Below are 23,693 nucleotides of genomic sequence, written 5' to 3'. Positions count from 1 at the left end.
CCCCCAAAACCAAACCTAAACAAACAAACAAACCAACCCCCACAAAAACCCACCACAAAACCAACACTGACTAAACATCCAGGGGGGAAAAAAAAACAAAACAAAAACATGAGTTAAAACTGATAAAAGCAGCACTTCCAAAACACTACAGAAGACAGATCCTCGGGAAGAAATCATCATACTTAAAACTGTAAGACAAAGACTATTTTAGTTTCGTGGTTCCTTGATCTGGAATCCCCAGAAAGGGAAGAATTTCTGTAACTTATCTAATGGATTAAGACAACAGTCATTAAAGTCAAACCAAAGCAGGGTGTTCTTTGAGGAGATGCTCTAAGAACTGGCTTTCTATCCCTGCAGAGCCTAGCATTCACCAAAAGTTTTGTAACTTTTTATACTGTTGTTTTGGCTACTATGATCTCAGCCCTTTACTCTTCCACTTAAAGCTTTCTATGCTGCATCTTTTGGGGTGCTATAGATCCCCGAGTAGATACTACTTTTCAAATTACAGCTCAAATAATTCCTTCTAGCATTTGTTAGCTATCATACTAAAATAACTGCCCCGAGTGTGCAAAACAAGCAGAACTGCTTATGAACTTGCATAAAGACTAGACCTATAGTCTGGCAAAAATGAAGACTTCCATTGTAGAATAATAATAATAATCCTCTTCTATGTTAAGTTGCTTAAAAGGACAGTTACTGAAGAGATTTCTCAAAGCACTCAGATACGGCATGGCTTCTGCCGTGACTTATTGTAAATATAACGTCTTATAAATCTTCAACTGTGATGGTACCACGTACCAATATGCAGTTGCTTCTGAGAGGAAAGTAAGTAAGAAAGTACTACATATTCTTAGAAAAAACTTAAGAGTATGTAATAATACAGCAGGATTACTTCTAGAAGTAGCTAGGAATTCAACCAGTTCTCAAATCTGGGCATCTGCTTTTTTGTTTGTTTGGGTTTTGGGTGGTTTTTTTCTTTTAATAGGAATTAGGAAAATTACTTTGCCCTATTGATCTTTATTATCAGCAGTAGAAGGCACAGGGTATATGCTGGGGTCCCTGCTGACAACTCACAGTAGCAATTTCAGTGACATATAAGTATCTGTTCGTGACTACTCCACATTAAAATGTTAAAAAATGTAAATAATTACATGACTGGAAAGGTTTTTTTGGTTGGATTTTTGGGGTATTTTTTTTTGTTTTAACCATGGATCAGTTCTTCAGCGTTTACCATCACAACAACACTGGAGCATTTCAAAAACACTAATGTACTCCATATGCACTCTTATGCAGGTAGTGTGGCATCTCTTGAGAGCCTGACAATAGAAACTGAAGTTGAACACATCCATTAAACGTGGAGGACCACTACGGGAAGTTTAAATCCTATACACCACCCCCACCCTCCAAAAACACATTTCACACCTATTTCAGAGTACAAAACACAAAAAGAACAATGTAAGATAACAGATATTTTTTCTTCCCCAAAAGTACGTAAGTTAGAAAAGCCAAAAAGCTTTAATAATAATGACAAAACAAATCTCTCAAGCTGGTTTGCTTTTAAGAGCTAGTTTCTATATAAAGATACAGAGATACTCACTGCTTGATTTTCCATACGTGCAAAAATGACATTCAGCATTTGTGTTAGAGTGGCCTTGGCTGTGGTTTGATTTATGAGATTTTTGCTTGCTAGATAGATATTGTAACATGTTCTTACAGCCTGTAGCACTGTTCCTTCGTGGATTTCTATGTGTTGCGATGTTACTGCAGTGAGCAAAGCCTAAATAAACAAACACACACATATATATATTTTCCAGTCAAAACTTTTCTTGTCAATCAAATAGTTTGCAAATGAATAAATATCAAAACTGGATTACTTTTAAAATATAACTAAGCACATATCTTGAACTGCAGTTTAATTAAGTTTTCCCCATGTACTCTTGTAGCTGTATCAGAACATCATACATACCAGTTATATTAAATTGAGAGTGTTTTTAATCAACATATCTAGGAAATATATGTTTCATAGCATATAACAGCAAGAAGTACCAATGGAGTTATCAGGTAGTTAATAAAAGTCATCCTAGAATTTTCTAGACACAAAACATGAACAACAGACTGTCTGTTAAAATCTGGAAAGCAATCCAAAAGAGTCCAAAAGTTCTTTTACAAATAAATGTAAATGTGAAGAACAAAGACTAGTATGAGATCAGGCAGTTTTAAGTGGGACAACTACCCTTTCTAAACACTCTCTTTGGGTAGATGCTAGAATATTGTGTTGCCCTCTCTGTAGAAATTCACTTCTTTCTTTCCATTTGAGCTAGTATCGGGGGGTTTTTTGTTGTGGAGGTTTTGGGGGTTTTTTAAATTTTATTTTACAAAAAAATATGCAAATAAGCCTCTAAAAGATCAGGTAACACAGAAGTAAGGAACACAATTATCTTTATGTGAGGTAGAGGCAGGCTGGATTAAAGAGCAGAAACAGAGGCAGATGAAAGCTGAGGACAGGGTGTGAAGACATTGTCAGAGGAACGTGTCAGAGAGTGGAAGGAAAGGGGAAGAGCTTGGTCCCCAACAGAACAAACACGTTTATACTGATCATTGTACTCCAGCAGAAGAAATCAAGGAATTTTATGCATTAAAGACTTTGACAGAGTTAATGATTTAATAGGACTTTTAGGGTAAGAAAGAAAAGAATTGGAAGCACTGGAAAGCTCATACTTCTGTAAGCTTATCACAGTTAAAAACGAAAGTTATTTTAAGTGTTGCGTAATTTACTCATCAAAACATGCCTCATTTCTCTTACTGACGTTGTCAGCACCTCTGTCCGCACATGGCACCAAGTGGACAAAGAGTATCCATTGCTCTCTCAAACCCTTTAAAAATCACTGTACAGCTTAACAGGAAAAAGAAAATCAAACACCCACCTCACTGAGCTGCTGCTGAAGAGATCTGAATTCTACTCCTAGATAAGCAGTCCGCTTAAGGTCCCTTCTTATTCTACCCATGCTGCCTCAGTTCTCTCATCACTGGACATAGGGAGGTACATATATGGATGACTGTACTTACATTTCTTACTGGAGAGTATACATTCCTATCTGCATGACCACTAAACAGCATCTCATGATACAATCTACAAAGTAGTACTGCATAAATGCCCACTAGAAGTCTTTTTTATCAAAAATCAAAAGAAAAAAAAAATCAAAACACAATCAAAACCCAACTGAAGAAAAGAAATCACAGAGGTAGGTAAACTGTAGACAATGGCTTTGTTAAAGGAACTTTAACAGTCTCTGAGCACTGGTACTGTTATTTTTTTCTTCCCAAAATTCAGTTTACATGTCACCGGCCTTCACCAAGAAGTGCTAAGTTGAAATTCATACCACCATCCTTAATTCTTACCCTCTCTATGCAATAATTCAATACTTCCACAGAACTTATCAATACCCTGCTTCTGCTAATGGAAACATCATTCAGGGAAGAGGACGTACAAAAGCTGTAACAAAATCCAGTGCCTTATCTGGATGGAGATTGGTGACAAGTGGCATCCCACAGGGGTCCATACCGGGACCAGTACTGTTTAATACCTTCATCAGCAACATAGACAGTGGGATCGAGTGCACCCTCAGCAGGTTTGCAGATGACACCAAGCTGAGTGTGCAGTTGACACTCCAGAGGGACGGGATGCCATCCAGAGGGACCTGGACAAGCTGGAGAAGTGGGACTGTATGAATCTCAAGAGGTTCAACAAGGCCAAGTGCAAGATACTGCAAGATACTGCACCCGGGATCGGGCAACCCCCGGTATCAATACAGGCTGGGGGATGAAGGGATTGAGAACAGCCCTGCCAAGAAGGGCTTGGGGGTACTGCGGGGCTGTATCAAAAGAAGCGTGGCCAGCAGGTCGAGGGAGGGGATTCTGCCCCTCTACTCCACTCTTATGAGACCCCACCTGGAGTACTGTGCCCAGCTCTGGAGTTCTCAGCACAGGAAAGACACAGACCTGTTGGAGCAGGTCCAGAAGAGGGCCACAAAAATGATCAGGGGGATGAAACACCTCTCCTATGAAGAAAGGCTGAGTGAGTTGGGGTTATTCAGCCTGGAGAGGAGAAGGCTCTGGGGAGACCTTATTGTAGCCTTTCAATACTTAAAGGGGGCTTAAAAGAAAGATGGGGACAGACTTTTTAGCAGGGCCTGTTGTGATAGGAGAAGGGGTAATGGTTTTAAACTAAAGGGGGGTAGATTTAGACTAGATACATGGAAGAAATTTTTTTATGATGAGGGTGGTGAAACACTGGCACAGGTTGCCCAGAGAGGCAGTATATGCCCTGTCCCTGGAAACATTCAAGGTCAGGTTGGACGGGGCTCTGAGCAACCTGATCTAGTTGAAGATGTCCCTGCTCATTGCAGCGTGGGTTGGACTAGATGACTTTTAAAGGTCCCTTCCAACCCAAACCATTCTATGATTCTATTCTATGATCTCTATATCAATGAGTCTGCCACCAAAACCTATTTATACATTTAAACCATTCACCACCTATCCCTTCCCTTCTCCCCTTAATACAAACACCTTCTATGCTGGCCTACACACGTGATTCTGTGTGTCATTTTCACTTATCTTTCGCTAAGTGTTATACTGTTCCACCTCTACCTTATTGCTAGGAATTCCTGTGGGGTTCGTGAGACTTGCAGATAGTGAGTTAAAACACGTTGAACCCCATTAATTAGAGTTGCACATCTCTTCTGATCAGGTAACATATCTACATCCCCTACACCACAGTACTCTCACACTCCAAAATTTATCCCCAAAGCTACTCATATCAATCACAGCTCTGCTGACTTCTCCAGCTCTTTCCTACATGTTTCAGGAGCAAACGCAATCACCCTGAAGGCAGGTACCTCCCAGTGATTAGATTCTGCAGTCTCTGATCTGTCTGGAAAGGCTGCACACACCTGTACGTATTTTAGTATTATACTTTTTCAAGTTTTGTGCATCAAAGTCCTGAAAGGCCAAAACAGAAAGCTCCCTTAACCTTTCACTAATAATTCTGTAACAGAATTAACCTTGAAGAACTTTGTCTATGCTAGTTTAAAAAAATAAAATCAGTAACTCTTGAAAACAAGCCAAACAAGTGGAGCCCAGGCATAAACAGACAGCTATTTTTTCCAAAGCACTACTGTTTGGGCCCAATACAGTGAGTATTTAGATTTAGTTAAGATTTCTTTCCCCAATTCCAGAAGAGAACACTGAGACACACACACTTACAATACGTCAGTTTAAGAACCACCTACAATTTCTCACTTGGAAGGTAAGGTCTCTTGCTGCCTAGCATTTAGGATACTAACAAAAAGGTGCAGGGGGGTGGGGGATCAAGTCTCCATCTCTTTTGTTCTAGCTATGTCATTCATAAAGTTACTCCTTTTTGTGACTTTCTGTCTCCTTGTTAAATTTGGGTGATTAAGAATTTGATATCTGAAAGTCCAATTTTAACTTCCATCTCAGTTCAGTAAAGTCTTAAGGTTTTTTTTTTCCCAACTTTTAATAACAGGAGACAATGCCTGCTAGTAGAAAAAGGTGACAAGGCTACAGATGGATTATGTGCTCTTTTGTTTTAATTGGTTTAGCAGCTTGAATTTCGTAAGTTTCTTCAGTATGCTTGTTATGACTAGTAGAGTTTGGTTCTTTTCACACCACCTCACAAGGGGGCGTGGAGGCAAAGAAATGGTTACACACACACAGAGACATACCTCCTTAACATATTAATCCAAATTCACTGAATAACTACATCTTCTATGCAGACTGAGAAATCAGTCTTTCCAGCAGGGCATCTCCTTGCAGATATCTAACTATTAAAGAGTTCAACTTGGCTACAGAGGTCCTGACAGTCACTACTTTGGGTTTCTTTCCTTCTCAGGCACTAGAGACAACGAACCCTAATGACCACTATACATGTTTGTAAACTGACAAGCAATTTTAACTTTGATCTTTTGCTAATATCTTTCATATTCCTTCCAGCTTAGAGCCATCCTCAGGCTATTAGTCATGCTTGCTTCATGTCTCAATGCCACTTCTCTTCCTCTACTATCACAATCCAGCAGAAATATAAGAACGAACATGAGACAGGAAATATTTTACAATTACTTTCTGACAGCATCCTTCCCTCTTGGCAGCTTCCATTTAGGGCTCAACTTGATGGCATGCCCTAAACAACATCACCTCATTCTGTATCATAAAAGAGTACATCATTACCACAACAGGCGTGACAGCTAACGACGAGAAACCACAGGCTGCTATCAGGAGCAGCCATCCTGCTCCTCTGAAACCCTTGTCAACTCAGATGTTAGAAAAATAATCCTTCCCTTTCTCACTTTATCAGTTTTTGTCAGATTACTCTGCAACCTTACTCTGTGGTCAAACGGCTACTAGGTCCGGTGCAAGAAGGAAGAGAGGGGAGACAGATGAGTAGAAGACAACCACCTCAGCAACAGTCCCCAGTTAAGCAGGATTACACAAAATCTCAAACTGCTACACAGCAATGCCTGTCCTTGGGAGGTGAAACAACAAAAGCTCTGCCTTCCTCCCAGACACTCTTACTGCTTACTTTGCAACAGGTCTGGGGCATGAAGCCACCTGTGCTATTTTAATGGCAACACATTAATACAATTAAAAACAAAACAGAACAAAAAAAACCCACAGGTGCTTTTCTGGTGTTTGGTTTTGGGCTGGTTTTTTTTGTTTGTTTTAAAAGCGATTTTAGTTGATTCAGAGTTATTAAATGCATGCCAGGACAACGGATGGGTAGGACAATGTCTGGGAGCAAAACCTGTACAGAAAAATGCCTCTCTGCAGATGTCAGAACAGCAAGCTACCGCAGTGGCTCTACTGACTATGGAGTCATAGCATTAGGTTGCTCTTTTCTATCATGGTAAAGATTTGCTGCTCAAGGCTTTTTGCAGCTGAGTTCCCACTCCTTCTGGTCACACTTAGCTCATCTGTTTTCATCCAGTATCTTCAGTGTGAGCTAAGAAGAGATGATTAAAAAAAGCCTACTTCACTGTACTCCTTCCCTTTGCTGTTCTTGAGGCACAGAAGAAAAATGTTATAAAAACATTGTTAGCACTACCTCATTACACTTCAGGTCCTTCCACAAAAGCTTTCTTTGTCACAAAGCCTGCAAAAGTACCAACAGCCATCAAGCTTTCCTTGTCCTGAAACTACTGGCTATCATCCTGACTGTGAGATAGTTTCCTTATGCTTTCCTTCCAGTCCCTCACACCTATTGTTCTGTATTTGAGAAAGACCCTATTGTTCTGTGCCTCTACCTAGTTACTATAAATAAAGCTTACTCCTTTTATAAACAACCATCAGATGGGTTTGGGAAAGGAGAAAAATCTTCAGGATCATTTCTTGAGTTACAGATTTGTATGACACCCATAGTGGTTTTTCTTTTAGCCTGAAGCATGTTTGCTTATTTAGTGAATTTCCTATTATGTAAAATGAGTGTATTAGAACAGTACAGGAAGTATCGCAATTTGTGAGGCAAAATGAATGTAGTTTAAAAAGTAAACTAAATTAACATTAATTCTCTACTAAAAACATCCAGCATCTATCTGCACCTGTAAACTTTTCATTCCTCTCGCACTGAATGTGCAAGAACAGAACGGTTATGGTGAAAGAAAGTAACAACAACCAAGAGAACGATTTAAAAACACACAAGAGGCAGACGCACCTACATACAGACTTGCTAGGAAGCCTAATTTTCAACTCAGGGTCATTCTTTTCTTCCTCTCAACCAACTCTGATAATCTTATCTTTGGAAGATTTATGACACAGTACAGCCGTCATCTGATCAGCACAGGCTTACTTTGGGTAAAATACTCGTAATTCAGTTGCCTGGGAACTCTCAAGTACTGGAGACAGCACATAAAACACAGTGGCCCTAACCCCTCTCTCTAGTGTATTAGCTACTAGAACCACGTAATTCCGTTTTCTTTGAGAAGGGCTACAGGGTTATTTTTAATAATAAATTTTTTTTAAAAGTCAACTTGAAGTCTGAACAGTAACTTATTGCGAAATAATGTGTTACTATGGACTGACTTTTGGAAAAATGCAGGAGACTTCAGTCCTTATACCACAAAGCAACAAATACATCAAATAACCTTCACAGATAAATCATTTTTCAACATGAGTGACACTAAAAAAAAAAACCAACAAAACCCATACAGAATGAAGTAATATAGTTCTCCAAGTGACATTTTCTTTCTGAGCAAGATTATCTCCTGCTTTTTACCATTCCAAATTATTCAGTCATTTATGTTATACATTTACCATAGCCTTAGAAGACCTACGTTTACCTAACTTAGTTTACCAACTTTGAAGACCTATGGAAATACACTGGAAGGGTATGAAAGATAGAAAAATACAGTGTTTGCTTCCAGCATGATTTCACAGTCAAGACAGTGATTTAAATCAACAGTGTCATATCCTAGATTCTACACCAGATTTCAGTAATAATGGATCATTAATTAACACTTAGTATTTGATTAAAACTAGTATTTTTTTCTACTTAACATCAATTTTAAGAAAAAATAATCCATATTCACAAGGATGTGGTCAGTTACCAGCCCTGAAACACAGTGAAGGATTGACCGTGGAGATTGCAGAAAGAACAAAACTATGTTTCAGTTTCTTCTATGGAAGAGAATATAAAGGATATAAATTATATAAGAGTATGAAGTTTTATTTAGTTTTATCACTGGAAAGTTAGGTGTTCAAAATGAACTAAAATCTTATATGGAATTAAAAACGGATACATATTTTGCAAAACAGAAGTATTTCATGTCCAACTCTGAAAACATAATCCTTCTCTAAAAAATAAAATTGCAAACTGACAGGACAGCATTTTCAGGTTAAGTAACCAGTCCTAGCCGTTAACTTAAGATGAAAGCCTCAAAATACAAAGATTCAGAAATAAAACCTCCCGCATCATTATTTCAATTCTCAAATCATTCCATAATCCACAGCTCCTTTTAATCTCAGGAGGAGGAATTACGCTTTCTATGACCTTTTTATACGAAAAAATAACCACACTACTACATGATACTGTAGGTGATTAAGTTACTTAGATAGCATTTCACACTGCTGAAACACAACAGGATATGGAACTGAAGAAGTTTTTTTCTAAGGGTCTTCCCAATTTGGAATCTGTTTCACACAAGTTTTGTTAAAATTCTTTCAAACCTATCATAAGTCTCCTTATTCCTCAGAATTAGTTAGCTTTTACAGTCTTCCCATTCTGTAATCCAACAATGAGTTGTCCTCTGTTTTTAGTTAGTTTCAAAAGGTGACTTGTGCAAGCAATGTTTGATTCAACTTTCCTTCCTCCATGGACACCAGTCATACTGACAGCATGACTACTTATAAAAAGACACATAGAGGAGTTGACCTTATGAACAGTCTATTGCACATGGAAGACTCAGAAAGCGGTCACATTCAACTTTTCAAACTACAGCTATCAAGCACACACAAAAATTTTTCTTTGCCAAACATGAGCAAGTTAAGCTGTAAAAGTATCTAGACAATAATAAATACTTACTATACAGCAGACCAAGGAAAAGAAAACACAGATGAGGATAAACAGTTGATCTCATGTCCCATCCTTCTTCCTCATCCCTATTCTTTCTTTATAGATTTAAAAAAATTAATATAATTTTTGTCATAATTGTAATTCTTCAGGAACAAAAAGGCCAGACAGAAATGTAAACAGAACTTCAACTAAAACCTCTGCAGGTATCAACAGAAAACTGTGAAGTTTGCACACACAGACCACAAATGCCATAGTAGCACTAGCAGAGCAAGCTTGAAGGCAAACAGGTTCAATTAAGGGAGGCTGTTTCAAACATAATTTGAATAAACGACTTTCAATGGCAGCAGAAGCCTAATTACCTGCTTTCTTTCTGCCCCAGCAATCCCCACCATAACAACTGAACAAGAATTTGCATGCCTTCCCATAAAAATTACACCAAATCAAACTAAACTACAAGAGGAAGGAAGGAAAAGGCCAATTGCCCAGTCTGGTTCATCACAGAGTCTGCAGATGAAGAATGAGGGGATTACAGAGATGAGAACATGCAAGCAGAGATAGGGGCAGAAAAGTTAAACTGGCCACCATCAGAACTACTGCCAGACATACCTCTAAGTTTAGATACCTAAAAAGAAACAAATTACATTCCTCAGTGTCAGCAAAATTATTTCCTTGGTAGTCATCAGAAAGGTATTTTCAGAACGGCTAAGCAGCTCTGGTTGTTGGGAACCCGCTTAAGATGACTCCACCACTGGAAAGCCATCTAGTAACTAGCAAACAGCACCGCATGCGAACTCTTACCCAACTCTGGCTCCCAGTTCTTAGACTGAGGGCAGCACACTATGTAACGGCCGTCCACTCATCATGCAGAATCGAGATAACCCTCCAGGGAGAAAGGTGCCTGAGTGATCAAGGTTCTCAGATTTTACTGTGGTGCTGGCGATGCAGCTGCTCTGCAGGAGCACTGCTCATGTTCTGAATAATAGCCTGGGAGTGCCAGCACAGAAAGCGGGAGACCCAGATTCCCTGCCTTGTATCTCCCTGATGGAATTAAAATTCTTCAGAGAACATACTAATTACCAGGACCACAGAAGAGTCTGAAAAGACTCATGATCGAATCCACCCTTCAAAATCATACTGGAGAAGCGGGGTCCACACTCAGCCCAGAACTAAAGAGTTATGAAGCCTAAGAGAATATGACTGACTTGGCAGTTTCATCATTCCCCCAAAGGAAGTCAAAAGTTCCAGACTTTGCTAAGATTATTTCTAATTTTGATGCTTTTTCTAGTGTCCAGTGTACTGGACAAACATGGAGTCAAAGCAAAAACAGTACTCTCCACTTTCCCAGGCATTCTAACATGGCAATTAGCTAAGTCTAAACAGTCGAAAAATGAAGACACTAAATTAATTTACACACTTAATGCATTTTACAACTGTTGAAGAATTTACTTTCTCAACTATTTTCTTGGACAGAAGGAATTTAAACTCACAGATATCCCCTTTCAGGCGGGAGGTTAACTTTTTAACATCCTGACCAAAGGCTGAGAGGATGGGAATAAGAAAGCATTCGGAAAGAAGGTATTACAGTGAGAGGGACATATAATGGTTTCAGCCACTGAAAGTTTAAAATCAAGAAAAACTTCCCTTTGCAAGATGAAAAATGTCTTAAATGCTTCGGCAAAACAACACAACAAATCTAGACAAGAGCAGAATAAACCAACATTTGTAACAACTATCTGCTGGAGCAGTGTGAAGAAATGGGAAAATTTGAGATATGAAAAGGAATAGGAGAACAAACTACCTTCTTTGCAGTAAAACAAGTAAACACAACCTGCAAGAAACGTCAACACCTCGGGACACATATACACAAGAATATGAGTTAACAAACACTCCATTCCTCATAACTAACTTTAATTGTATTCTTCACTACCGCTCATCATCACAACCATTCAAAGACTACTGTTATAGGAGCAGGGTATGGTGTTTCCACTAGGTGGCTAACTTCTATTATTTGGCACAATAATTTCCCGTAATAAATACCCATACTTAATGGGTGCAATCAGAAAACCGCTAAGGTTTCCCAGAAACACTTATTTGTACAAACTCCATATGCAATGTCTACATAAGCTATGGAAAGAAACCCTAGACCTCCTTCAAGCAAAAGTCTATGACACAGCAGCACAAAGCTACCATGGTAATGCCTGACTGCCTGGCCTAATTGCGTTTCATAAAATAATTCCAAAATGGATTTAAAAATCTGCTGCTTAATTACCATCTTCCCCACTGGGAGTGCAGCATTATTTGACAGTAATTCCTTACAATCAGAGAGCTCCACTGATCTGCTGTGAATGAAATTTCACCCAGTGGCGTCTGTGCATAAGACTTCAGGTCACAACCATGATTTCACCCAAAATGCAATGGAAGAGAGTAGGGAAAGGAGCATAAGATAGGGAGTTTTCATCTCAAACAAACAGGATCAAGAAAATATTTTAAAATTACCATTACATTTACAAATGAAACACTTCTGCTTTTGAACTCTGAGGCCATGAATATCTTCCTGCTGTCACCATTATAAATACGGAAGTATTAACCATATTACCTTTATTATTTGTAGCTGAACCCCTTCGTCTGTTTGAGGGCCTTGAAAACAGCCACATATTGTCTCAATAATTCTATCAATTAATTTTTTGCCTGGAGCTGTACTGTCTGGAGCATTCCCTGTCAAGTGCCCATATGCTATAAGTTTCTGGAGAGGAGAAAAAAACCACATAAGTAAGAGCTTAAAAAAATAAGTCAGCTTTTTGTTATAATAAATAAATTCACTTGATAGCTCTAACTTGCACAGAATAATTAAAACAGTACATTTTACCCCAAGTCTCATAAAACATCAAGGATTTTTTTTTTTAAATGTCCTCCAGATTTATTCAATTTTCACTCAGCAACTGCAATACAAAGTTTGTCAGCAAGCTTAACATTAAAGCTTTTGTTCATCAGTTAACAATGTTTTAAAACAAACAGGATTCTAAAAACTAACTTGCATCACACAAGTCTTCATATGTAGTCAGCACACAAATGCTTTTAATACCAGATAAACCAAGTGCAAATGCTTTCTATTTAAGCTACTAGCTAGCCTTCTGTCTTTAAGTGTTCTATTACCCCACCCCTTTCTGTCTCTAGATGTTCGATACTTTGAAATGGAATTTATTACAAAATTAACAAAATCCTCTTCTGAACGTTTCAGGAGTGAGAGTATTTGTAAATCTCCACAGCCCACCTACTTAAAAATAGGCATCATAGCGCATGTGGTTGTGAATGTAAATATATTAATTTAGTTCACTGTTGGGCCACTCAGGTGAAGCGAATGGCTAAATTCCATGCTGTAAACTTCGTTCTGAAAACAGTACAGGAGCCTATGAGTTTTGAGAGACTAGATATCTCAAATTGAAAATATTTTACTGCAACTATAAATAGCATAAAATGAATTTGATAATGCTATACCTGCTGTGTTAGTTCAACACATAGATATACACATGAAAATAGGTAGTTGTACACTAACATAATAAAACCGATCCAAACATGTAAGTGTGGTAATACATATATACACAAATAAACACATACATGCACTACATAATAAGACATACATTCACCTTTTGTAAGAAATATATTCAATGTGGTTGTGTGTGCAATAAAGTAAAATAATAGAAATATGACATTATGTGTTACATACAACTGTACTTCTCCTCCAAACCAACAGAATTTTATAGTTGACAGTTAAAGCTCTTCTTCATACAGACCTGTAAACAATCTAGAGATGTGCTGACAATCCTGGGGCACTTTGACTGGCATGCCAATTCAAATGGTAGGAAGTATTTGTCCGCTTCAATGAAGCTTGTCTTTGATTTCACAGGTGGAAGAGTGCTTGAACCAGGCTTTGCTTCTCCATGAGGGGGACTAAACAGAATGTTTGTATTAGAATGCTGTAAGTGATCACACAAATAGTTCTCACCACCACCAATGTTTATGAATGAAATAAAATACCAAGAAAATTAACATTAGGAAAGAGTAACTTCTATGAAGTTAACACAACAGTAATATGGTCATATAAATATTCTCAACAGCTTTTCTATTTCATCTGTCTCCTCTATAGATCAGGCAAATTGACCCATTTGCACGGTAAGTAGATATTCAGTGCTCCCTGCTGGTTTGAAGGCATAAAGACTTGTCTCCTCTGAAAATAGGAAAAGACTCCCCTTACTTGGTTGGTGAAGGCAGAGGGGAGGAAGGGAAATTCATTCAATATCATTTCCACATTAAATGATAACTCTGAGAGTAGTCTGTTACTACTAGAACAGATAACAACTTTGCCAAAATTTGCCAAAAAGTTTTAATGACCCTGAAAGTTAAGAACTACTCAACTACTGTATTATGATATGAGTTTGGTTCAGTACTTCAGAGAAAGTACATCTATTCTGGAGATTAAGTCATATCTGAACTTCAGTTCTGGACATGCTTGGGGGTGGGGGAGAGAAAAAAAAACCCAAAACTTTGCTCTATCTGTGCTTCAGATGACACCACAGAATTTAAGAGGTCAGTGGTTACCAACGTATCTCAGTTGGGCAATATATCCGAAATGACTAACTGTACAAAATTTGAGAAAATTACTAGCTGTTGAGGTTTTATTGCTTACAGCACCTTTAGAAAGGGCATGCTCATTAATACTTAGCTAAAAAGGACAATTAAGAATGGGTAGTTTTTCACTAATTTGTGTGCATCGATGCAGTTTGCCTTCGACTCAAAGCAAGATGTTCGGATTTTTCATTTCACAGAATAGCTCATCACCTTTATAACAACCTGATCTAGTTGAAGATGTCCCTGCTCACTGCAAGGGGGGGGTTGGACTAGATGACCTTTAAAGGTCCCTTCCAACCCAAACTATTCTATGATTCTATAAAGCATTCCTGACCTTTTTTGTGCACACATATGTATCTTTACGTAAAAGGTAAACTACACCGTCTTACACAGACTTGACTTGATAAGCGGTATAAAGAAAACAGAAAAGAGCAGAACTTCATACTCTGTAGTGAAAGATTACAAAATTCTTGCAGTAATTCAAACAGATCTTTACAGAAAACTAATTTCAAATCCAGGCCCTATGCATTTTTTGCAAATTAAAGCAGATGCTTCAAGAAATGCAGATGGTAAAAAAAAAAAATTATTTTCATGTTGCTGAAGTAGAAGAATGAACTGCTAAGAGCTTATTATAAACCCAAAGAATGAATGCAGTCCCATGCATCATGGAGAAAGCCTTAAACTAACCAATGTGATAAATTATCAATGCTTCAGCTTTTCAAGGAGCAAGGTAGATTGTCCTTGAGAAGACGTTTGGTACTACATTCAAACAGCCCTCCTTGTTCAGGCTGCTTTAAAAGGGCACCTAAATTTTAAGTCTTAATAGTGAATAATTAGTGTTAAGATTCTACTTTCTACCGAATAACTTCTCTTTTGAAGGTTTAAGGATTTATCCCTACATATTTTTTTCCTGAAGAAGAGCAGAGGTTTGTTTTTCTGTTGGATGCATAACTTTATTTATTGCTCAATATTGTTTTGCTGGAAACAGAGCTCCTTTGGATAAAACCCAAATCAGGTAAGTTGCAGAGGAAGTACATGATTCTTCTACATTCTTAAACCTCTCTGAAATTCCTATAAAAGCTTTTCTCTGAGGAATGAGAGGGTGGTATCTCTTCCTCATATCTTATGGCAGACTGTTCTTCATCTAGTGATTTTGTCTATTGTTACCATTAAAATTAGGTTAAAAGAGTACTCCAGAAGTAAAACCAGAATTTTTCAGAAACAAGGAGCAGGCCATGATGAGACTCCAAAAATGAAGAGCCCATGCCACAGTGAGCTACTGCAGAAGCCTGAAGCTTCTCTTAATTGAAGGTTATAAAAAAAAATGCCCAAAATAATAAATAAGGAAGATGAGTTATCTTTCCAGAGACAAAGGGAGCATCATTAAGCTCATCACCTTGCTGATGATGGAAGGAAGGGGACAGCAGGAAGTGGGGAGAAGAGAAACCCAAAAGGTCTTTTCTTAGTGTCAGCCAAGAAATTACTTCAGCTGTTTGTTGGATTCCCCCCCCCAGCAGACTGTGAAACCAGAAACAGTCCCTAACAAAACTTTCTTCCACCAAGGGATCTGCCAAGCATGAGAATTATGAAATATGCTGATATTCACATTTCGGTCATAGAAACAGGCTCAGGTATGTATCAAACAATAAATTTTTAAAATTATTTTGGCAGCATTTGCTGTGTAACAGTTACATAAATCAGCCTGTCCTTTTCTATTCCATTCCCCTCTGCCCCACTACCAAACACCAGTTCTGTTTAAGAAGCAAACAAACAGCAAAACAAAAGAAACAGTCTTCCATGCAAAATTTCTGGGAGGTGGAAATGATCTATTTTTCAATGCATTCCAGGTTAACTGTGAGATCAGTTTCCTTGAACAGGGACTGGAAAAATTTAAAGAATTATCACTAGAAGCCCCATGTTAGGGTATTCACAGCATTATTCACAGAAATAAGAAGCTGAAAATAATTCGATAAACTAAGAGGTTTCTCTATTCTAAGGCCTAGAAAAGCTATTTTCTACTGCATCTAAAAAATTTGATTCTACAGTAAGAATAGGGCAAATCCATTCACAGTTACCAAGTCCAGCAATGCTTTCATAGCAGCAAAAGGCTACTGTCAGAATAAAGACAGCACTGAAGAAATCAAAATCTATTTAGAAAATTTACATAAGCTGACATACACATTATACCCCAAAAAATCACAGCTTCAAATATTAATAGGACATAATTTAAGCACCCAAAAGTTCAGAAATGGCTGAACCATACTTATATACATCATTATAATTCACCTCTCATTAATTTTAGCACATTGTTTAACTACAGGATCAGATATTACTTTTCCTTATTCAGTGCCCAGAACAAACACCACTCACTGAATATTTAATGTTAAGAAGTTTTTTCTTATCACTCTTCAAAATGTGGACTTCAGCTTTATTTATACTACTGTAAGTAAAACCTGTTATAAAACCACATTATTACTTTTTGTCTGAGACTATCTTGTGGTGCTTGGTGCAACATTATCTGAACACTACACAAATATTAAATTTATTTTTACAACCTTACTATGAGTTGATGGTATTGACTTTATTTTGCTGGTGGAAACTGAAGCACAGTGACTCAGTCAGACGCACCCACTAATTTCTACGTGCCCTATTTGTTAAGCTGCGAGACTAAATTGTTCAGCATATTTGATATTAAATTGTCCTTTACATCTTCTGAAACAAATTTTCCACTGTCTTCCTTTCCAGCTAGACGCGCTTACATTTTCCAAACCAAAACTTGTAGATCTCGGCTGAAATTCCCAGGAGACAAAGCACAAATCATTACCAGCCAATTTTGACAGCTGTGGTTTAATCGATTTGCCTAAACCAGAAATTCAGTTATGGGGCAGAACACAGGTCCCCAAGCAGCACTCATCAGCTTAAGCCATAAGAACACTTTCATCATCAGTTTCACCCACTGACCTGATTCTTTCTACAAGTGGTATAAACAGTCTCCACCACACAGCCCTGACTCATGTTAGTAACGTACACTGAATGAGGAAGAAGATCCTGTGGAACATGTAATTAAATAAGAAAAATGGGATTCCACAATTTACCAATACTTAAAAATTTACTTGTGGATAGTGCAAGAGTGCTGAATGTCAATTTTGGCTTCTACCTTCACTTGCAGAGGAATTGCCTCCAGAAATCTACACCTATTCCCTAACAGGGTCCTTTCCACACATTATCTTTTCAGATCATACTAGTCTTCTCCACTCGTTCCCACTTCTTCACCCCAGCCTCCTCCCTTTGCTCACTCAGTTCAAGTCTTTTATTTGCATTTCAGGCTCTTCCCCCTCCTCTGAACCCACTTCAGGATGCTTTTAAGCTCAGGCCCTTCCACCAATACTTTCTGCACCACCCACAAAGTCCTCTTCTAATCCTGATTCCCCATTCCTACCCTCCCTGGCCAGACAGTATCAGCTAAGCTATCTTCTGCCTCTACTCCCAGGCCTCGTGCCTTGCACTGTAACAGCACTTGTAGCACGTTTCCAGATACCACCAACCTTACAAAATACATTGAAAATGCTGTTCAGAGAGAGCCCGTACTCCCAACGCAGAATAAGCATGGTACACATTTTAAGAAGGTAAAGCACTATTGCTTAATATAATGAACTATCACATACCTTTGCTTTTCTGTTTCAGCCTTTATTTCCTCTGTAAAATGAAACAAAGGCACAGTTATGGAAATGGTATCATAACCACAAATATAAAACTAAATAACTGAAAATTGTTGGAAAGCAAAACTATTTGAAACGAGGATTAGTTCAAAACAGAAAATACACACTTATAAGCAGTTTCATAAGAGCTTCTACTCTTCACCTGCATTGGTTGCAAACTGTATCAAGATTACTTTACAAATCTATATTCAAAACAATACTTAAATTTGCATCCAGTCATGCCAGCTAAACACCACATCCCTAGAATGTTTCTGCAAGGACATTGGCAAGCTCTTTTCACAGCTCACGTATACAGAAATAATGAGGAAAACGCAAATATTATTAAAACTATTCATCTATCCATAAAGGATACACTGCTTGTTAAATGTGGATTATACAGAAAAACAATAAAGAAACCACTATTGCTGATTCCTACATGAAACCTTGATGACTAATAATTATCTTTGGTTTTAAACACTGTTAGACACCACTGTAATGACTAGAGGGGAGAAGAAAAAGTCTGTAGCACCTCTATTTCATACTATTTTAAAATATATTAAACCAGAAAGACTAATAGTTTAATGCTGTTGACGACATTCTAAGTAACTTTTTACAATACATTTTTAAAGTAATTTTAAATTACTGAAACTGAACTTAGGAAATATCTTCAATTTCAAGAGTATGTTTGTCTATATTCTCTCATTATTTAGCACACTTAAATAACAGGAAATAGTTCCATAAAGACTAGGATTTCCAATGTTGTAGGAATACATTCTTGAAATAAAAGGTACAGGAACAAGTATGGATATATATATATATATGTTTTAAGAAGTAATGTCAGGAAATCCATTCTAATGTCAAGTCCTGCTCAAACATGCAAACCCACAATCAAATAAACCCAGCACCTTACTTAGATTTTTGTGTATAAGCTTTAAACTAGGGGCATGAATCAATTCTGACAAAAAAAAGAATTGAGTATTTCTAACTAAGCTCCCATGCAGCAAAAGCACACTTGGTCTGTGTCCTATCCCTCATTTACCATTTCACACAGTCATGCTGATTCACTTACATAACACAGGTTCCTAAGTTTGGTATTCAACCACAAATCACTATTATCAAATACGCTTACTAATAGACTCACTCAACATAAAGAAAAGTTAACATAAGGAGTGCACATCAACCCAAAATCTAAGTCTTATTTCTGATATGAGTGATACTCCTGTTTACCCCCAGTAAGACCCTGTGGTTAGCAGGTCAGTGGTTCACCTGAGAAACAGCTAGTTCAGAAGCGGTTCAAATCTGTGTTATCCAGGACTAGACAAAGCATGAAAATAATTGTATATTCCAGATATTCAATATTCCTCAGTAAGTAACAATATCAACAACAACAAGTCTTATAGTCAGCAATGTTTCAGGAAAGTATGCCTTATGATGCTTGATCCATGTACTCACTTGAAGAGAAATTCCTGACCAACAGGAAGAAGAAGAAACTCTCTTCCTCCCTTCCAGCATCTTCATACCTTCCATTATTTTACCTTCCACCTTAACATTCACACCCAGGAAACTCGCCTCCCTGAGATGCTCCGAAGTCTGTCCAACAAACAACATTACCGACCAACAGATACAACTGCAGAATGGCTTCCAAGTTCAAAGTTTCCAACTAAAGCGACAAAACTGAGCAGATTCTCACCCAATACACAACTATTCTGAACACAGAATGAAACACAGTAGACTACAGAAACTAAGGGAATTCTAATGCTCTGCTCAGATAGTAATCCTATTAATGGCAATGACATATTAACAAATTTTTCCTGTAAAATGACACAAGATGTTAAAGTAGTGTCATTAAAAAGGTGGGGGGCAGACACTCAACACAAAAGTAGAAATCGTATCTTCCTGAACTTGAATTAGTTTGAGTGACTCCTTTAAACCCTCTTTTTTATATTAAGTTCTTGTTTAAAATGATTAACACACCAATTTAGAAACCACTTGGTTACATAATTGGAACTTAAGTCATGCTAACAAACATTTCTACCATTTTATATTTAAGTTATAATTAAAGATTATAACCCATTTCGTGGTATTTAATATAAAGAAAGATGACATTTCAATTCAAGATAAAACAATCATTGTCAACTTGTTACAACACAAATTTCAGATTACAATTTTATCAGATTTTAATAACCTGAAACAAACACAATAGTTTATTTTAACAGTTTTACTTAAGATCACTTAGGTACAGGAGTCTACTGACAACACAAGGATTTGTGCATTTACAAGTTATTTTATACTTTGGCTGGGGGGGCGGGGAAGCAACAAACAAATCTAGAATAAGAATCAATTCAGACTATTGCTATAAATAAAGAACAAAGCCTGACAGATAGGCAATCTCCACAAAAAAATGCTGAAGCTGGAGAATGACCACTGTCAGAGTTTCTCTCTCGAGCTCCTCCATGTATCAAGTGGCAGTGGTAAAGCCCTTCTTAAGTGGGGAAAAACACTCACTATGATCTTCTTTAGAAAACAAAAGTTTGAGAAACTTTTTCTCTTCTCAGAAGAGAAGCAGCAGGAAGGAAAAAAAAGCAATCAGGAAAAATAAAAACAGGAAGGCTAAATCATTTAAAAAGGATAAATAAAAAAAAGCCTCACAAGAAATCAAGTGCCTTTCATTCTTTTCTAAAAACACCAGAATGCAAAGCTCTGCTTCACATCCAATTCTGGTTGCCCTTTCTCAGCCTCCACCATGCCACTGGAACACTAAACCCCTGAGGCTAACTGCTCCCCTTAGGGAAGGGGCAAATTATAGTGGAGGCTATAACTTGTTCATTGTTCAGAATAGAAACAGTTATGATTATTGATTTAGTGTGAAAATTGCTTAAGGAAGTACAAGTAAGCCAGTTCTTCAGCTCAACACCCTCTCCCTTACCCCATGAACAACATGTTTTTCCAGTAAAAGACAGCTCATGTCCTAAGCGCTAATACTCTTCCAGCACTATTCAAAGCAGATGTGACAGCAGGTGAGTGTTCAGGCACCCTAGCTAGTTTTAGAAATTCCAAAACAGTGGTTAAACTGTATGTTTAAACAAATTTATTGAGCTGAAAGCACTGCATGAACAAAGAGAGTCCCTGGCAAACAGACAAACATAAAACAACATTCAGAAAAAGAAAGATCAGAAACAGTGGTTTCACTTCGCACTAACTCATTTTATTCCTGAACTAAAAGAATGTATCAAACCCAGCTAGCTGTCATCTTGGTGCTACATCAGATTATCTCTGAATTTATTCTCTGCTTTGTAAACTATAACGGTACTTGCAAAGATTACCAAAATAATAAAAAAGGCCAATCAGAGCTGCTTAGAACCCTCATCATGCTACGGATATTCTAACAAATTATCGCTATTCTTTCTTAAAATACTACAAGAGATTGTCTTCAGAATAGGTCACAAAAATTCATATCAGAAAATGGAAATTTTTCATAATTGAAGGAAGTATACTACAAAGAAAGAGCTTATGCAAGTGTCAATCTAATTAAATGTTACTACCATTTCGAGCAGCACTGCATCAGTCTATTAACATGAAAGTATGGATTTTATAACCTTTGTTAAATAAAAACCTAGAAAGGCTCATATAGTAGCTGACATGAATATTTTAGGAGACTAAAATATTTTAAATGGCAGATAAGCACATGGTACGATACCATTACTATGAATGAGGTAGACAGCAAACAAACTTTGCTTTTACCCTTGAGAACAGAGAAAACCTGTTCTCCTTTACTGTCTGATTGCTCCCTCTGTTCTCCACGCCAAAACACAAGTTAATCACAGCACAATTTCATCGTCATGTAACAACCACATCCAGTATGAAGCACAGAAAAATTCAAGAAACATTATCAGCAGAAAACCAGATTATAATAAAGGTAACTAACAATTCTCACGATAGATAAATAACCTGTTAATGACAGATGAACCAAAACACTGACTGATACATTCTTTTAAATGGGAAACAGTAATCCCTGCAAAACTAAAGATTAGCTAGAAAAGGAAGATGAAGCCAGGCTTGAAAACATACAGCTGCTTCCCTGTTTTGCTCTCCCCCTCTCCAAAACACACATCCAAAACCACAAAGGAGAGGATCCAAGAGCTGGAAAAGCTTATTATCTCACCATCACCATTCACTTTGGGAAGGAAAAGTAAGAGAGGATGTAAGATGCTAGAACAGGGCAAGAGGACTGGAGAAAAGGACTACAGCTTCCAGAGTCTTTCTCTGCATTATCTGGGATGTAAACACAGAATTACTGTGGAAAATAACTCAGATAATTCTATGGCACTGAAAGGATGATGTGCCCTAAACTGAAATTAATTGGGGTACATTTAGTAGTCTTAAATAAAGTGCAGCAGAAATAACAAAATAAATCCTTCCTGAACTCTCACTTTCATGCACAGCTCCATAAGAAGACCTCTTTATAGAGCTCTATCACAGAATTAATGGAAATGTATGTGGCTTTTGCACACAGAAGATAGAGCTGATCAGAGCGATGCATTATTTTGCAATTTTACAATGGTATTCATCAACTGTTTCACAAAGCAGGTAAAATGAATCATGTACAGTAGTTTCAACATAATTTTCCATTTCATCTACACTTGTACAGACCATCAACATTTCAAAGGAATCTCTGAAAAGGTTTAAGACCTTTGTTATGCAGGTGTACTGGTTTTGGCTGGGATAGAGTTAATTTTCTTCACAGTAGCTAGTATGGGGCTATGTTTTGGATTTGTGCTGGAAACAGTGTTAGTAACACAGGGATGTTTTAGTTATTGCTGAACAGTGCTCACACAGCATCAAGGCCTTTTCTGCTTCTTACACCACCCCACCAGCGAGTAGGCTGGGGGTGCATAAGAAGTTGGGAGGGGACACAGCTGGGACAGCTGACCCCAACTGACCAAAGAGATATTCCATATCGTATGATGTCATGCTCAGCAATAAAAACCTGGGGGGGAGAGGGGAGTTTACCTGCCATTGCCTGGGGACTGGCTGGGCATCAGTCGCCTGGTGGTAAGCTATTACTTTTTTTGCATCACTTGTGTTTCCTGGTTTTGTTTTGCTTTGTTCTTGCCCCCCCCCCTTTTTTTTCTGATAAAACTGTCTTTATCTCAAGCCAAAGTTTTTGCACTTTTACCCTTCCAATTCTCTCCCCAATACCAGCCACTGACTAGCTGCGTGGGGCTTAGCTGCCCGTCAGAGGTAAACCACCAAAACAGGTATCCATAATTCCATTCTCACCTCTCCAACTTTAATTCACTATTTCAGTATGTCATCTGAACACTTTTCCTTACCCTCTTCAGATTGCTCATAGTTTCGACGATGAAAAAAACCCCCACTACCTTCTAGTTTTCTTTTTCTCCCTTTAACACCTAGTAACTAGCTAATCTCATTTGCAGCTATAAATTTAACAGCTCGCTCTGTAATGGCAACGCCTAAGCACCAAGGTCAAAATGGGCCAAGCAGGTCAAGCAGGTGCTGTGGACAATACTGTCTTAACTGGCCTATAATGCTGGTCAAACTCCAACTTAGAACTAATTCACTCTGTTTGCCCCACTAATCCGATTCAAAGGATGATTAAACCTTAACTACACCCCTCACTACAAGAAGGATGTTGAGGTGCTGGAGCGTGTCCAAAGAAGGGCAACGAGGCTGGTGAGGGGTCTGGAGAACAAGTCTTCTGAGGAGCGGCTAAGGGAACTGGGGTTGTTTAGCCTGGAGAAAAGCAGGCTGAGGGGAGACCTCAT

General features: G+C 38.0%; 1 protein-coding gene across 1 annotated transcript in view; it reads right to left on the bottom strand.

The window, feature by feature from the left end:
- ARFGEF1 (ADP ribosylation factor guanine nucleotide exchange factor 1) overlaps positions 1–19,515 on the bottom strand; it is a 71,004-nt gene extending 51,489 nt beyond the window's left edge. The window contains exons 1-5 of the mRNA XM_009276766.2: positions 19,428–19,515; positions 17,875–17,905; positions 13,375–13,531; positions 12,180–12,326; positions 1,598–1,777 (exon numbers count right to left, since the gene is read on the bottom strand). Coding sequence (XP_009275041.1) covers positions 1,598–1,777; positions 12,180–12,326; positions 13,375–13,531; positions 17,875–17,905; positions 19,428–19,515 — 603 coding nt within the window. The remainder of the gene's footprint in view (positions 1–1,597; positions 1,778–12,179; positions 12,327–13,374; positions 13,532–17,874; positions 17,906–19,427) is intronic.
- Between the last annotated feature and the right edge of the window lie 4,178 nt (positions 19,516–23,693).

The sequence above is a fragment of the Aptenodytes forsteri genome, unplaced genomic scaffold (assembly GCF_000699145.1).
Source record: "Aptenodytes forsteri isolate BGI_AS27 unplaced genomic scaffold, ASM69914v1 Scaffold411, whole genome shotgun sequence".
Lineage (NCBI taxonomy): Eukaryota > Metazoa > Chordata > Aves > Sphenisciformes > Spheniscidae > Aptenodytes > Aptenodytes forsteri.
Note: the sequence above shows the minus strand (reverse complement) of the source record. Positions and strands in the feature narration are given on the sequence as shown.